The sequence below is a fragment of the Aedes aegypti genome, chromosome 3 (genome assembly GCF_002204515.2).
Source record: "Aedes aegypti strain LVP_AGWG chromosome 3, AaegL5.0 Primary Assembly, whole genome shotgun sequence".
NCBI lineage: Eukaryota > Metazoa > Arthropoda > Insecta > Diptera > Culicidae > Aedes > Aedes aegypti.
Genome location: NC_035109.1, coordinates 1,669,338 through 1,687,312, shown reverse-complemented (window position 1 = coordinate 1,687,312; position 17,975 = coordinate 1,669,338). Strand labels below are relative to the sequence as shown.

Genomic DNA, 17,975 nt, shown 5'->3' with positions numbered 1-17,975 from the left:
TCGTTGCAAATTTCATTTTATTCATAATACTAAAAAAAATACATGATATTAATTGTAGATATATAAAAGAACAAGTGAACAAATTGTCAATTGGCAATACGTTATAAATACGACAATGTGTTTCATTCAGTGTAAACTGCTGAGGCGACGCTTCGCGTCGTTTTGATATATGGTTTGTTTTCCTGTCTCTTGGAAACGTAACATAGTATGCGCATACGAAAAAAATCACTTCAGGCATTCAGTTGTTAAGGCTGTACATAAGCGAAAAAAAAATCTAAAGATCTGATTTAAGATAAATTAATTTCAATATTGGATCATGGAAACTAGAAAATTGAAGAGAAATGGGTAAGCATTTCAAGATTAATTGAAAAAAATATATATATATGATTTTGAATTTATGTAGTGACCAGCATACGGCTTCAAAAAAGGTGGCTGAGGCAGGTAAAAAAACGGCATCGAAAAAAAGGCTCCAGAAAGAACTAGAAGCGTCGAGAGCAGAAAACGCATCACTCAGGGCACAACTTCAAGAGATGGCCAATAACGTGAATCTCGCTACATCTTCTGTGTCGGAATTCGGTGAGCATAGTCCGGCGGCACAATCCAGTGAAATACGCACCAAACGGCAGACTGCTACATGCGAGTCGATGATGATGGCCTCTATGAATAATCTTTCATTAAGTACGCTGAGTGTTCCGGAATGTAAGCCGTCCGATGGAGAATTCGAAGTTGACAAGCAAGCATACCTACGCTGGAAGGACATTTTGGAAACATCGTTGAATTTAATCAACACGACGGATGAGCACATGAAAATGGGAATTTTTAAAATCAAGGCAGGCGCAGGACTGTTGGAAATCTTCAATGGAACAGTTTCAGCTCCGGGCATGCCTGATGAAATGGTATTTCCCTACTCGAACGCCATCGCTCGCTTAGACAACTATTATGGATCAAGAGCGTACTTACTATCACAGAGAAGCAAATTGATGAACTTGAGCCAATTATCAAACGAAGGAAACATACAGTTCGTGCGGCGAATCGGTGTCGCCGCCAAGTTATGTGAGTACACCAGCGATGAAGAGATGGAAGCGATTGCGAGGACAATTACGAAAGGCACCAATGACAGTACTGTGCGTGCACTGGCATATCGAAACTGAACCAAGCAAGGATCAATGAAAGATCTCATAGATATGGTTCGAGATAGCGAGATAGAAAAATTCAACGAGGAAGAATTTCAACGTAAGCAAAAATCGGTCGTACCGGTCCAACCCGCTGTAGTTGCGGCAGTTTCACATCAAGGAACAAACTCTGCTCAGAAATATTATGGTCAGCAAAGACAAACAGGCAATAATCGACACTTTCGTGGCAATGCAAGAGGACGATTTGAGTCACGCGGTCAAGGCTCCCCGCGAACGAAATTCTGTTGGAGATGTCGGAGCGTTTACCACTCTTCGCTGCAATGTCCCCTAGCTGACAAAGTGTGCCGAATCTGTAATCGAATGGGGCATATTGCACGTGCTTGCACGGAACAATTGGTTCAAGGTCGGACAGGACAGAAACGCTCAAGTGACAATACTGATGAACAACCGTCACGAAAAGTAGCGATCATTTCGAAGGTGGAGGACCAACCACAGGAATCAACACAGGTACTGGATTCAGCTAATGATGAGTAATTCGTTTTAAATGCTATAAATATTTGACTCTTGTTGTTACTGTAGAATTGCTTAAATTACTTGAATTTGATGAAGAAGCTTTTGTAAATAATAGCAGCAATAAAATTTTATATCATGATTAATAAAATAAAATAAATGCAAATGAACTAGTTGTACAATAAAACATGATTTTGGTTTGCAGGACTGCAAGACACTCGTAGCTGCAACAACCCATATCGAGGCGTATCACATTTCCAAGAACAGTTGTAATTATTCAGCAATCAACGGAAAAGGTTTAAACAGAGTCCCGTTCAATGTCGGTAAAATTGGTATATCTTCAAACAAACCCCAGTCTGAAAACGAAGCATTGATTCAAGCTAGCGTGGCAGGTGTGGAAATTCTATTCTTCATTGACTCAGGCGCCCAGGTCAACATCATTACGAAAAAATTCTTCGATCTTATACTCTCTAATCCAGAGAATTTTTATAATTTAAAATATGCAACGGATAAACCTCTAAAGGCATATGCTTCAAGCAGCAATATCGAAGTTATAGCTACGTTCAGTGCTATCTTATTCATATCGGATGATCGTCCAGTGTCGATGGAGAAGTTTTACGTAGTGAATGAAATCAGATCGCTGTTGGGTTTCAACACAGCTTCAAGATATAGTGTTCTGGCAGTTGGACTCAACGTTCCGATTCGAGATACAGATGATCTAGCATGGCCATGCGAGCTTTATGCACCTTATATTCTTTCCGTGTCATCAGAGAAGTTTCCAATGTTCAATATCGCACCAGTTCGTCTACATTATAACAAAGAAATTGCTCCAGCTCGGAACATATTTACGCATACCCCACCAGCGTTCAAGGATAGGACAAAACACATGCTGCAGGAACTTTTATCTTCAGGTATTAGTGATGAATTTATGGACTGCTTGTTCTGTTACGCCTTCTTACACTGAAATGAAATCTCCATTATATTTTATGTGCGGAAACCATATAGAACATTTTTTTCAGCCTCAAACCTTATTTTATGTGTAGCATTTCAATTTCATATGATAACAATGAAGTTCAATGGTAATGCATGTATTTTCCACTTGCAGTACAATGCATAATAGTGGTCACATTGCTGCAATCTATATTGAAGATGCCAGATCAAGATTGTATCGAGTAGACTCGTGACAACAGACAATAAAAAATATTCCGCCATCTTACGTGTTCTGCTGCGGTGTTTTCGCAGTAAATTGTTCAACAAAAAAGGGATGAGTATGTTTTCTATGTGATGTGGTGCAGTACGAATAAAGGATTTTGTGTTACAATAAGGATAAACTGTAAGGAAAAATAAATTTATTAACAAATCAAATGAATAAGTTATCCATATTCTAGAGGTTCCAGGCAAATGTGAATCGCATTGGAATCAAACACCACGTGACGAATTTGTTGACGACCATAAAGATGCGTTCCCGTTTTCTCCGTGCTGCCAAAAACAAAAACGATTCCCATCATCCCTGCTGCTCACACCACACGATCAACATTTGGAATTCGTATTGCAAAATCTCAAGCATGGTTAGAATAGTTAGATTCAATAAATGTTAATATGTTGAGAATTTGATTTTAATTTTAATTTTTATTTACGAAATGGGGTAAGGGTAAATATTTTAATTACTGCAAGTGATCACACATAAAATATACTAGCGCGAACGATGAAACAAAGTTGCATTTGCATTTATTTATTACGAGTGCTGCATTTAAAAATAAGCGTTCTTGAAATTTAAATTTTATGTGCAGGAACAATATAAGGCAAGTGCAAAGCTTGATTGCAAAAATATATGTGTCTTGCACATATATTCGACAGTGCGATTCAGCTCAGTGTAGCTATATCTGTAGTTATCATACATTCATGTTTCATTACGCAGGTATTATTGAAAAAGTGACTGAATCTATGGACCGATCGTTCTGTTCCTCCTTGTTGGTAGTTCCAAAAGGAAAGGCCGATATTCGTCTAGTGATCGATCTTCGTGGACCTAACAAATGCATATTTCGTACACCTTTCAAAATGCCAACATTCGAGTCAATCCTGATTTTTTTTCGACCATTGATCTTTCAAGCGCATTCCACCACGTACCGCTGGCCGAAGATTCCCGTCACTTGACCAATTTTTTCGCTGGAGATACTATGTACCGTTACTGCCGACTACCCTTCGGGCTATGCAACGCTCCTGATATTTTTCAGGAGATAATGCAAACAGACATCCTTGTTGGCTGCAAAGGAGTGGTTAATTATTTAGATGACGTGCTAATTTTCGGCGATACTAAAGAAGAACATGACGCAAATCTTCGTGAGGGTAAATTCATTATTGTTTTACGTAAGCCACACAGAATTTTGAGTACATTTACCAATTTCAGTTATGCATCGGTTTGAAAATCACAATGTCAAGATAAATCAGCAAAAATCGAAAATTTCACAGGCTTCAGTGGATTTTCTTGGGTTTACTTTATCATCAGAAGGCTGGAGCATAGAATCAGAGAAAGTTAGTGCAATCAAGGGCTTTCGAAGGCCGCAGTCTTTGGCAGAAGTGAAAAGCTTCCTTGGTCTGATTACATTTGTTGAGAAGTTCATATATCATAGGGCAGACAAAACTAAAAATCTGAGAGATTTGGTGAAGTCTGACCAGTTTTATTGGGATACAAATTTAGAATTTGAATTCAACTATCTCAAAGATCAGGCATTAAAGGCGATCGATGTTCTAGGATATTACAGTCGGGACGATGAAACCGAGTTATATGTTGATGCGTCCCCGTATGCACTGGGGGCCGTCTTGGTCCAGTATGATAGTTCATACAAAGCAAGGATCATTGCGTGTTCTTCTAAAGCTCTTTCGGAAACTGAACAAAGATATCCACATACACATAAAGAGGCGTTGGCAATCGTGTGGGGAATTGAGAAGTTTTCAATATACCTCACCAGTAAGTTTTTCACTGTAAGGACTGACGCTGAAGCAAATGAATTTATATTTAACGGGCAACACAGAATTGGAAAACGAGCTGTATCTCGAGCTGAAGCATGGGCTTTGCGCCTACAAACATACGATTTTAACGTTAAAAGAGTCCCTGGAAACATGAATATTGCAGACGCAGTTTCAAGATTGATTCAACCTGTGCCATCAGAATCGTTCGATGAAACGCATGAGAAACATTTGCTTTACTTTCTTGACGTGGGCATGATGGAAATCACATGGGACGAAATTACAATCGAAGCTGAAATAGATGAAGAACTCCAAAAAGTAAGAAACGCCTTAACTTCCGGGCAATGGGAACAAGGATTGCGAAGATTTGAGTCCGAGGCCAAGAACCTTAGATTATTAGGTCCTCTGGTATTCAAGGACAGTAAAATCATTCTTCCAAGAAAGCTACGCGGCAAAGCAGTGAAATCTGCTCATGAAGGCCATATGGGAGCACTTTCTGTGAAACGTATTCTTCGTGAATACTTCTGGTGGCCAGGGTTGGCCAAAGAAGCAGACGAGTACGTTAAAAAGTGTGAAACATGTCTTCTTTTATCGCATAAAAACCCGCCAATTCCATTGTCCAGTCGAACGATTCCACACGGGCCATGGGAGATTCTTCAAATTGATTTTTTCACGGACAAGGACTTTGGATATGGAGAGTTCTTAGTAGTAGTCGACACTTATTCGCGATATCTCTACGTTGTCGAAATGAGAACAATTGATGCCGATGCTACTAATCTAGCTTTGAGTCGAATTTTTGAACTATGGGGATACCCATTGGCCATTCAGAGTGATAATGGCCCCCCATTTCAAAGTGAGAAATTTATCAAGACATGGGAGGACAAAGGTGTGAAAGTATGGAAATCTATTCCCCTGAGTCCCCAATCAAACGGAGCAATAGAAAGGCAAAATAGAGGAATCAAGGAAGCGCTTGCGGCAGCAAGAATCGATAAAGCAAATTGGAAATCAGCTCTGGACCGATACGTACATATGCACAACAAAGTAAGGCCGTTATCTCGTCTAGGGGTAACTCCTTTCGAGCTTTTAGTAGGCTGGAAATTCCGTGGTACATTTCCTCATCTTTGGAACGAACACGAAAATAATCTGGATCGGTCGGAAATACGAGAAAAAGATGCTATGTCAAAGTTGGAAAGTAAGCAATATGCAGACGAGAAGCGAGGAGCAAAGCCTTCGGATATAGTGGTTGGCGATACTGTTGTATTATGCAGATCCAAACGATGTAAAAGTGACCCCACGTTCAGTTCTGAAAAATACATTGTTATTGCTAGAGATGGAGCCAAAATAGTTGTTTGTAGCGACCGTGGTGTTCAATTTTCTAGGAACGTTCAGGATGCTAAAAGGGTACCAGAAGGTTTAATCACGAACTCCCATGAAAGCTGTTCAAAATCGAGTGATCATCAAGAGCAATGCCCCATACTAGAGGATGTACAAAGAAGGCCAAATCGTGCATCGAAGCAACCTTCCAAGTTTAAGGACATGTTACTTTATACAATATTCGGATAAATAAAAAAAATAGTTAAGAATTTTAAACCTGTTAAATATGAATAGAGCTAATAAATATCGTTAAAAATATATATATTTATATATATGTTTTATCGCCAATGAAAAGAAACACTAATTTAACACTTATTGAATGAAGGAGTAGATACAGGGAGTAATGTAAGGAAGTAATGGAAGTGTATTCAAATAATCTGTTCAGACATCATCTTATGATAAGCAGGCTTGGAAAAACTGGTTAGAAACCAAGAAACAAGCTACCTTAAGTTATTGGTCTAATTTTGGCTCGCAAAGACGTTTTGAGAAAATATTCTCAAATAACTACAACATCCACTGCAGAATCTATATGAATATCAATACGGAGCAACACAAAGAATTTCCTTCGATACGCACAGCACACATAATCAAATCATCTGGCAGTTTGTTTGTTGTTTACCTGTAAAATGAGCACCTCAATAAATAATAGATAAATCCTCAAGCCCTTATTGCGGCGTCTATATTAAATCCACATCCAGCGGCGGCGGTAACGCGCAGAAGATATGCGCGCAATTCAAACGCAACGTCAAAATTCAAGTAGGCTTGGAGTTTTTCGTCCTTCAAGGACACAAATGTTTCAAATTTGCTAAATCTGAAACATTTGGTGATTTTCATTATCACTGCGACGGTATTGTGCTCTGCAAGATAAATCCACGTAATGCGATTACCTGAAAATGTCGATATACCGTCGCAGTGATAATGAAAATCACCAAATGTTTCAGATTTAGCAAATTTGAAACATTTGTGTCCTTGAAGGACGAAAAACTCCAAGCCTACTTGAATTTTGACGTTGCGTTTGAATTGCGCGCATATCTTCTGCGCGTTACCGCCGCCGCTGGATGTGGATTTAATATAGACGCCGCAATATATCGACATTTTCAGCACAGACAAACAGACGTAACACTTAGAACAAATCTCGGTTAACTTCATAGTCACGAAGACATGTACGCGCAATACTAAAATCGGTGTGTTTGGCCGACGCGCCAACAGATGGTGGTAGTGAGCAAACGTCAAACACGAACAAAAACGATGCGAGCGCTGCGGGTGGCGGATTGGCCACCTACCATATTTTTGAATCAACCGTTAAAAAGGTAGTCGATGGACAACGATGGGAGTGTGACGTCTGTTTGTCTGTGTTTTCAGGTAATCGCATTACGTGGATTTATCTTGCAGAGCACACGCTTGAAATAGTTGAAAAAACAGTTCCTAAAATCGAGAAGGTGCTGTATGCCGAACTGTCATCCAGAGTCAACCTCCAGCCGGCGACAGCTGGTGTTGTTTATCAAAACATCGGTCCGCCTGTTAGATAACAATTCGTATTTTCGTTACAAATCTTCCAGAATTTCTAGTGCAAAATGAGTCTACTGGTGAGAAAACTTGGATCCAGTGCCTTCGGCAGCCGCACCAGTTTCTTCCTGGCGCGAACGCTTTGCGCCAACGCCGTAGATGCCAAGGAGATTGACAAACTTGTACACAACAACAAGGTCGTCGTGTTCATGAAGGGAAACCCGGAACAACCGCGGTGTGGATTCAGCAATGCCGTGGTCCAGATCCTGCGGATGCATGCCGTGAATTACGACAGCCACGACGTTCTGCAGAGTGATGCCTTGCGACAGGGTAAGAGTATCGAAAGTTCCGGATGAATCAGTGAAATTACGACGGATATTTTTCATATTGTAGCCATCAAAGACTATTCCAACTGGCCAACGATTCCGCAGGTTTTTATCAACGGAGAATTTGTCGGAGGATGCGACATCATGCTGCAGATGCACCAAAACGGAGAACTCATCGATGAGCTGAAGAAGGTCGGCATTACGAGTGCCTTAGTGGATGCGGCCGGAGCAGAAGAGAAGAAGTAGGTTGAGAGATGATTAAAAATATAACACCCAAATGAAAACTATTATTTAAGCTTCAGTACAATAAAAACTGAGACCTTCTTACTACTTAACTCGTACAGTTGCGTTTTTTTTTTTTGTAATGTGAACTCTCCTTTGATCAACAAATTAAACTGAAAGTTCGAAACCCAATTTACAGTTAAATTTAAAATTAAGAGTAATGACTGATGTAGATGTCCTTAATAATGTTTATTAGTTGTCTATAATAAAAAAAAACCATAATAAGACATATGTGTGAAGCTCAGAATCGATGTTGGCAAGCGGGAGCCCCACGAAAAACCTTTCATTCCATTCTGACGTTACTATAGGAGTGAAGCGTCAAAGTTGTGCCATGCCTACTAGATCGTTTGATGTTTAATCCGCTGCTACATTCTCGGATATCTTTCAACAGGCTTTTGATTGTCAGCCATCATAACAGGGTTGGAAGACAAGATCTATGACAATGTTCATTCAGTACCACACATCCTCCCTCTTCTCAGGAAAAAAAAGTTTTAAGTGATGAGTTTTCACATCGTTTTCGTCATCACGAAAGCTTTTAGGAATTCAGGACATATCTTTCACATGCCTAAGAACTTCCCCGATGTATACTGTCTCATATCTCAACTGTTCACTTGTACATGCGACTTGGAAACATTTTTCCGCTATAGGATACAGTGTTGAACTTATTGATCGGTTGAATGTCGTTCCATTCATTGGAAACGGCAAGCTAATTCTATGCAATGACATCTCTAAGACGAACTAAATTTGGACAAAATATTGCTATTAATAAACTGACATATACATGTTGAACAGAGTAGCATCAGCGTTTAACTCTCATCTTGTTGTACATTCAAACCACCGTACTTTCACGGAAATACTCACTCGAAGACTTGTTTGGCTGTTGTTACTTGTTTTGATATAACATACCTTGATCTACTAAGTTACTAGACATCATTGGGCTTACATATATTATTCTATAGATACATTTTCGACCGCCAGTCGCGCATGCATATGAGCATCACTTTTATTAGGAACCAATTTGTGACCACTAGTCGCGATAGCAAGTGTACACCACCATTGCTTAGAGCAAATATACGACCACTAGTCGAGCTTAAAACATCAATAATACTTGATAGGAACAAGTATACGACCACCAGTCGAGTTAACAACATTAATAGCAGTTACTAAGAACAAGTATGCGACCACCAGTCGAGATAGCAAGTGTACACCACCATTGCTTAGAACAAATATACGACCACTAGTCGAGCTAACAACATCAATTATAATAATTGCTAGGAACAAGTATACGACCACCAGTCGCGGTAGCAAGTACACACCACTATTGCTAGGAACAAGTATGCGACCACCAGTCGAGTTAACAACATCAATGGCAGTTACTAAGAACAAGCATGCGACCACCAGTCGAGATAGCAAGTGTACACCACCATTGCTTAGAACAAATATACGACCACCAGTCGAGCTTACAACATCAATAATACTTGCTAAGAACAAGTATACGACCACCAGTCGAGTAAACAACATCAATAGCAGTTATTAAGAACAAATACGCGACCACCAGCCGCGGTAGCAAGTGTACACCACAATGGAACAAGTAAGCGACCACCAGTCGAGTTAACAACATCAATAGCACTTCATAGAAACAACCATGCGACCACCAGTCGCGGAGGCAAGTGTACACCACCATTGCTTAGAACAAATATGCGACCACCAGTCGCGCTAGCAATATCAATAACATTGATTGATAGGAACAAGTTTGCGACCAACAGTCGCGTTAAGGACATATTTTGCAACCATTTGTCGCGTTAGACATTACTTTTATATTGCAACCACCAGTCGCTTTTAGGGACATTTTTTTTTATTGCAAACCATTTTTTACCCTTCTTACAACCATAAGAAGGGTATAAAGATCGCTTGAAAAACCGACTTTTGATCCGAGGCCCGGAGGGCCAAGTCTCATATACCAATCGATAGAGCTCGACGAACTGAGCACATGTCCGTGTGTGTGTATGTGTGTGTGTATGTGTGTGTGTATGTGTGTGTGTATGTGTGTGTGTATGTGTGTGTGTGTGTTACAAAAAATGTCACTCAATTATCTCAGCCGTTTGTCAACCGATTTAAACACTTTTAGCTCTAAAAGAAAGCTACAACATTCCCATAGAACGCTATTGAATTTCATTGCGATCGGACATTTCGTTACAGAGTTATGATTCAAACAGTATCGTGAAGTACTAGAAAAAGCATATTCTTATATTTTCAACTGTCTGCATTTTGATCGATATCTCAGCCATTTTTGAACCGATTTAAGTTCTTTTATCGACTAATGAAAGCTCTGACATTCAATCATAAGCCTTCAAATTTTCATTGAAATCGGATTACTAGTTTCAGAGATATCATTGGAAGAATTTTCTAAAGTACTGGAAAAAAAATTTCTCTGAAATATTCATTTTTTTACATTTTGATCAATTTCTCAGCTATTTTTAATCCAATTTAAGCTCTTTTTTCGTCGATTGAAAGCTCGGATATCATTCACAACCATATTGCAATCGAATTATAAATTACAGAGATAAAAATCATTATTTTCAAAAATCTCTAAAATTCCCCTTTTTTTAATTTAAACCTGCACATAAATCTTAAAAAAATCGCTGGCAAAATCATTTTAGGACATCAATTTTTCATTTTTCGATATTATTTTACAGAATGGCAACATGGGTTTATAGACCCTCTTAAACTATGATAATAAGCGTATGAAAACTAATAAAGTTCGATATCCGCCTTTTGACGTGCAGTTTCCTGGACTTTTTCGCAAACCATTAAACTATTAGGGCAAATAGAACATAGTCACAACATCCTAAAGTTTAGTTATACACCGGGGATTCGCTGGTTGGAACACGACTGCCTTCCATCTAGCGAATCCGACCCGTTAGTAGGAAAGACTGACAGCTGGTGAAAATGCTCCACACGAACGCATCTGGACAGCAAATCGCCACAAAACGCACATATACATACGCATTTGTTCTATATATGGAGACTTCAAAGCGGCGATACTCAGACGTCAAAGTCAGTTTGACATTTTCTGTTGACATTTGAGTGCTTTTAGTTGGAATATTTTCCAACCAGCGAACATCCAACCATCGAGTCATTCCATGTAGCGGAACCCCAACGAGCGAATCCCCACTGTACTGGTACAAGGTTCCAAATGAATGATGAATAATAATTATCTCATACCTGTATGGAAATGTAAGAAGGGTTCAGTCTCACCATCGGTGGATTAAGTCAGGTTTTTTTTATTGCAACCACCTGTCACGTTAAGGACATTTTTTTTTGCATTGCAAACACCAGTTGTGTTAAGGACATTTTTTCCATTGCAACTACCAGTCGCGTTAAGGACATTTTTTTTCATTCATACATGTTTTTAACATGGCATTTATTTAGAAATAATAATGAATTGAGCAAATTTGAATAGTTTGGATCTCACCGATTATCGACACAAAATTCACAAAAATTACCGATTCAGTATGCTTTACACTTAACTCGTAAACATTACTGGATACACAATGTACTGAAGCAAATAGGAAAGAAAACAATCATGTGCACTATTGGGCAAATTTGACCAAAACATCGATAATACTGAATCGATTCAAATTCGATACGTCGAATCGTTTCGTTTATTCAATCGAATCCTTAGTATCCATTTTTTTAAATCGATTCGATTTTTCCAATCGTAAGCAAATTTACAAGAACAACGGCTCAAATTAAGACCAAATCCCTTGAATTAGGATTTCATGTAGTGCCAACATAAAAAAATCGATTAATTGGAACGAAAAATCTACTTTTGGAACATCAATTCAAAATCGCCCATGGCTAGGAAAATTTGCACACACTAACATTCATTTTTCACTCTATCTTACTTGATTAAAACTATTTTATTTTCATTTGAAAACAGGAGATATAAAATATAGAAATGTGCGTATTATCACAGAAGAAAGGATAAAATGAACACATACAAACAAAGCGAAATTTTATTATTGTTTATATAGAAATTTGCAGAGTTGATAAATGTTACGGGCGTTTTTTTTTGTACGATTGATATAACTAAATGATAAGTTATACAAATTGTTAACATTCAAGAAAACCACTAATAGAACTTTAACACTTCACTTCTCTTTTGCATTATTATAAAAATTATACTTATTATACATATTATTATACATTTTGCACGGATATGTTCAACTGACTTCTGCAAAAAAAAAAAATAGTTCAGTTCCTAACGTTATTCTTCTTCCGTTCAACTATTAGGTCCTTGATAAAAGCAGGATGCGCACTTTATAACTTAGATGAATCAGCTCGAAATAACATAATCTTTGAATCGGATAAAACAGATGAAACACTTTCTTAATTTTTTTTTACAGCCAAATATTTTCATCGAAGTAATCTTTTTGAATTCAAAAGCAAAACAAAATATTCACTTCAAAGCCTGCATCGCGCAACTCAGGCGTTGAGGCGATGCTGGTGTTCAATAAGAACAACAACAAGCACAGAGAGAAACATTGCTGCTTCAACGAGTAGTGAAGCGGCTAATACATATTCATGTCATATTTCCTCTTCAAGCAGTTTTCTCTTGTTTATAGAAAAATACCACATTGCTGTTTACTTACAGATATATGCCTTTTTTATCAGATTCAAACTTCACTCCACAATCACTCTCATATTTTCACACGCGGTTTAAGAAGCACTCGACACAAACACATTTTCTAGTGGACACTCCCGCTTGTTAAGGCTAAGTAGCCCGTCATTCGTTTTGGCAACAATGATGACTTTTCAGCTTGCATTTCAAAGTGATAAAACTCTGTCTTGTTCGTTTATACTGACTTGAAAAAGTATCACTGTACGCGATAACATGCATAAAGTATGCTGATACTTTTTCAGGTGTGTCAGTGCAAAACCAACTGATTTTCTTTGATTCGAAATCTGAGATGAATTACCAACAATCATCAACGACGCGTACAAATTTCAATGACGGCCTACTTCGCCTTAACGAATCCAGGCACTCCAGGAACACGAAATATTATTTAAAACTCCTGGCAGGATCGCCAAATGTGAAGCTCAGAATCGATGTTGGCAAGCGGGAGCCCCACGAAAAACCTTTCATTCCATTCTGACGTTACTATAGGAGTGAGGCGTCAAAGTTGTGCCATGCCTACTAGATCGTTTGATGTTCAATCCGCTGCTACATTCTCGGATATCTTTCAACAGGCTTTTGATTGTCAGCCATCATAACAGGGTTGGAAGACAAGATCTATGACAATGTTCATTCAGTACCACACAATATGTATTTTATTGACTTCCACTATAAGCAACTTTCGGGCAATCGTAAAATATGTGTCCTTTTACAATTAAATGAAAATTACCATCAGTGTACCAATATTCGCTAATGCTCCAGTAGCCCATTCACACTGAAAAAAGATAAGTTTGCACAAAGTAAATTTAAAAACTATAGCCTGGACATTTTACTATACTGTGGACATCTTTTTTGTGTATTTACTCAAATTACTGGTACGTTGACTTTTACGACGCACTTTACGAATACCTTCGATATATAACGAATACTAAAACTAATCAGTTTCGATAAGTCATTTAGTTGTTTTCATGTCCGTTGAATAGACTTTCACCAGTCGTAGAATTATCACTTATTTAGTCACTACTGAGATGAATATTAAACGGGCTAGATAATCGTGATATTTTTGATACGCGGTACAATGTATGTAAGCATTCATGCCAAACACTGTCGCTTTTTCTATGTCCAGAAGCCTAGCTTTCAGCTTTTAGCCTTCAGATTTGTTGGATCGAATCAAATTTGTTAGGTACACGTAAAAGTTATTGAGTGGTCGAATGTCCATGTCAGAATCCAAACTGTCCATTGAGAAACAAACTTTTCGTTGATGTTGACCATCATTCTGTTCAAAATAACCTTTTCAATAAGATTACTGATGGAACAAGCTGATTGGACGATAGCTGGACACTTCTGAAGAACTTTTGTCCGGTTTTAAAATTGGTACAGCTTTGTACAACTTTCCATTTGTCAGCAAAATATGTCAACTGAAAACATTTGTTAAATATATCAACTATTACGATTGTAAATAAAACACGCGTGTACCGGAGAACATAACTTTAATAATGATCCTTCATTCAGGTCCAGTGCGGCCAAATACATTTTATGTTAATGAATCACAACATATCTCTTATTCTTTGATGAAGTTAGAAACATTTTTATGAAATCTCAAAAGATGTGAATAAAAACGATTAATTACAGAAGGAAGTCATCTAGATGTTGAGGTCGTCTTACTTCCCTACGAGGCCTCTGTGCTTCCGGTTTTTGGGGCGAAATCGAATCTCCAACAGGTTTAACAGTCTCATTGGGATCATCGTTTTCCGTCAACCGTTGCTGATCCTCTTCCATTGTCCGTACCAGTGGCTTGACGTGGGATGTGTTCCTTTTGTAGATCTGTCGATTTTCTGTTTCCACTGTAAGGCTGTTTCCTTTTCGCTGTATGACCTTAGCTGCCGTTGGTAGGAAGTTTGACGACAGCTTATTTTGCGGGTTCATATTTTTGAGCAAAATTTCATCACCTACTTTAATAAGCGACTCTTTAGCTCCCATCTTAGTGTCTCTGTACTGCTTAGCGTTGTACTTAATAGTTCTGTCGCGATCACGCATCTCTTCATCATCGCACAATTCCATCTGAAGATGTGGGATCAAATCTCGGAATCGACGACCAAACATCAATTGTGCTGGTGAAACACCAGTTACCGAGTGTGGAGTGACCGAATACATATACAGGTATTCCTGTAAAGCTTCCTTCCAGCTTGCCCCCTGCTGTTTGCTGATTTTTAAAGCTTTCAAAATCGAACGATTTTGGCGTTCGACTTCTCCGTTTGCGCTCGGGTAGTATGGTGTAGTATGCGTTAGTCTTATTCCCTTGTCCACACAGTAGTCCTTCAGTTCTTGACTAGAAAAGTTTCTAGCATTGTCGAACGTCAGGATGTACGGTAGCCCCATTCGGGTGAAGCTTTCGTCCAAGAACTTGATGATTTCCTTTGACGTCGTTAGCTTCATCGGTTCTGCTAGAACGTAGCGGCCGTATAAATCGATAAGCACAAAAAGATAAGCACCGTTCGGTAGTGGACCAAGAAAGTCACCAGATACAGTCAACTTTCGTTCGTTGCACTAAACTCGTGGCCCGATTAGTGAAAGACTTTCACTAATCGGGCTAAGATTTGAGCTGTCAAAACACCGATTACAATAGAAATTCAGGGCTACCAACATTGACAAATTGCGGTTTATGTCAGAATGTGACGCTTGTCTTCGTTTTAGGTGGGCTATAGCCCACTTAACGGGAGCCCGATTAAAACGAAGTGCAATTAAACGTAGTGCAACGAACGAAATTCGACTGTAGATGAATCCATGGCGCACTTGGCAGGTCCCTGATCCTCAACGGCTCTGGTTTTTCGAAGGGAGCAACGAGTTGACAGTTGAAGCATGTTTTGCAGACTTGCTCTACAGCAGCGTCGATGCCGGGCCACCAAACAGCTACTCTTAATCTTCTCTTCATTTTTTCGCGTCCGGGGTGACCAACGTGAGCCAGCGTCAAGATGACTTCTCGGAGATCTTGTGGCACAACTATTCTGTTCTTCCGTAGGAGGATTTCGTTTGCGAAGCAGAGTTCACCTCTGAATGGTGCGTACTTTTTGATGCTTCCTTCCCATTTTCCATCGTGCAAAGCAGTTTTGACACCTTGTAGTTCTTCGTCTTCTTGTGATCGTTGAATTATTGCAATTTTAAGGAAAACTTTCCGTTTTACGGTTCAACGAAAAGCTACCGCAGCTGTCATATCACTGATTTGCACTGGTAAATCATCAGTAGGCTTCAATGATACCTTGGATACCGTCTTGATGATTGTTGTTTGTTGCTATTTTTCATAGCGTTTTCTCTTTCAAGCATACTATGATTGAATTTTTGCTTCAATGATGGAATGATTTCGAAGCCTGCGGTAGAACTTTGACAGCTGCGGTAGAACTCTGCGGCTACCGCAAACTGGAAAATTTTCTTAACAACCGTAATATTTCGTTCATTGTTATTGCAGCTGGTTTATTCACCTCTACAATCGCACAAAGGTCTGCTTCTGAGTTCCTGTCGAATGGTTTCCCGCCAAAGACTTCGGATAGCCGAGATAGAGGGTCGGCTATGTTTATCTTACCAGGAACGTACTTCATCTTGTAACGGTACGCTTGCATCTTCAGAACCCAACGCTCCTGTCGCTGGTTAGGTACGGATTTCTGACCAAAGATGTTGACCAGTGGCTTGTGGTCAGTCAATATGGTAAAATGCAGCCCTGTGAGGTACATTTTGAATCTGTCTGTAGCCCACGCGATCGCCAAAGCCTCCTTGTCCAGCGTTGAATACTTCTTTTCAGACTTGGTTAAACTTTTGCTGGCGTAGCTAATAACCCTCGGTTTGCCAACGATGTTTTGTAACAAAACTGCTCCAAGCCCATTGTTACTCGCGTCAGTGATTAAGGTGGTTGGGTTCTTTGGGCTGAAATAGCCCAGATGTTCAGGTTTCACCAAAGCAGATTTAATTGTTTCAAACGAACGTTTCCCTTCTTTCTGTTGAAAGGCTAGTCCGCTAAGACCACGCAGATCCTAGCGAGGCTAGCCCGTCCACATCCGATTGCAAATCATAAAGAAATACAATACAGTAGATGTCTCCTTCAACTGGGCAGCTAACTGACTGATACCTCAATCAGCAGCTGCAACTCTCTTTATTCAAACCAGGTATCTATTTTTACAATTCAACATCCTACACAAATATTATACCTCACAACAAATCTTCCACACTTTTACCTACGACGACGCATGCTTCTCAACCGACGATTTTTCTACCTGAGGTGCGACACTACCTATATTCCAACACAAAGCAGATTTAATTGTTTCAAACGAACGTTTCCCTTCTTTCGTCCAAGTGAATGGCAATCCTTTTACCGTCATTTGACGCAACGGTGCGGATAGACTTGAAAGGTTTGGAATGAACTTACCGACGTAGTTCACTAATCCAAGAAAGCTTCGCATCTCGGTGACATTCGCTGGTCGACGGAACGCTTGGATTGCGCTAACTTTGTCGTTCATCGGTAAAATACCACTGGCCGATAAAGTGTGACCCATGAAATCGACCAACTCCTTTCCAATCTTACTTTTGTCCATGTTTACCGTTAGCCCATATTCCTTGAGCCGATCCAGTACCGCCTGCACCCTTCGGTCATGTTCCTTTCGCGTTTTCGCAAAAACTAAAATGTCATCAATGAACACTCTAATGCCATTCAGTCCTTTCAAGATTCGCTCGATCTCCCGTTGAAAGATTTCTGCGGCACAGTTCATGCCAAACATGAGCCGCTTGTAACGGTAATAAGCATTTGGCGTGACGAAAGTAGTGATCTCCCTTGACGATGGAGCGAGTTCGATCTGATGGAACGCCTTAACCAGATCTATTTTGCTGAAGTACTTGCAACCATCCAGATGCGGCATTATTTCGTCGAAGGTGGGTAATGGATGCCGTTCTGGAATAATCGCTTCATTTGCACGTCTCATATCAACGCACAAACGGACACTTCTGCCTCCATCCTTCGGAGTTACCACCAACGGGGACGCCCAGGAGATTTTCAGTGGAGCTGGCTCGATGATGTCCTGTCGAAGTAAGTCCTGTAATTTACACTCAACTAGCTCTTCCAATGGAATCGGCAGGCGTCGAGCTGGCTGTTGTACTGGAAGCACTTTGGGGTCGATTTTTACATCTACCTGCAAACCCTTCACTTTTCCAACAGGT

The 17,975-nt window shown here is 39.6% G+C and overlaps 1 protein-coding gene across 1 annotated transcript; it reads left to right on the top strand.

Annotated features, from left to right (window-relative positions):
* The first annotated feature begins 7,448 nt into the window (after positions 1–7,448).
* On the top strand, positions 7,449–8,151 carry LOC5568553 (glutaredoxin-related protein 5, mitochondrial). The gene is made up of 2 exons (XM_001652335.2): positions 7,449–7,820; positions 7,884–8,151. The coding sequence occupies exons 1-2, from the start codon at positions 7,559–7,561 to the stop codon at positions 8,060–8,062; spliced, it is 441 nt and encodes a 146-aa protein (XP_001652385.1). The 5' UTR covers positions 7,449–7,558; the 3' UTR covers positions 8,063–8,151.
* The last annotated feature ends 9,824 nt before the right edge of the window (positions 8,152–17,975 follow it).

Excerpts from the sequence above, each read along its gene's own strand:
- LOC5568553 (XM_001652335.2), top strand. The coding sequence starts at position 7,559 with ATGAGTCTACTGGTGAGAAAACTTGGATCCAGTGCCTTCGGCAGCCGC. Across the intron at positions 7,821-7,883 it reads GAGTGATGCCTTGCGACAGG|CCATCAAAGACTATTCCAAC; the intron begins GTAAGAGTATCG and ends TTCATATTGTAG.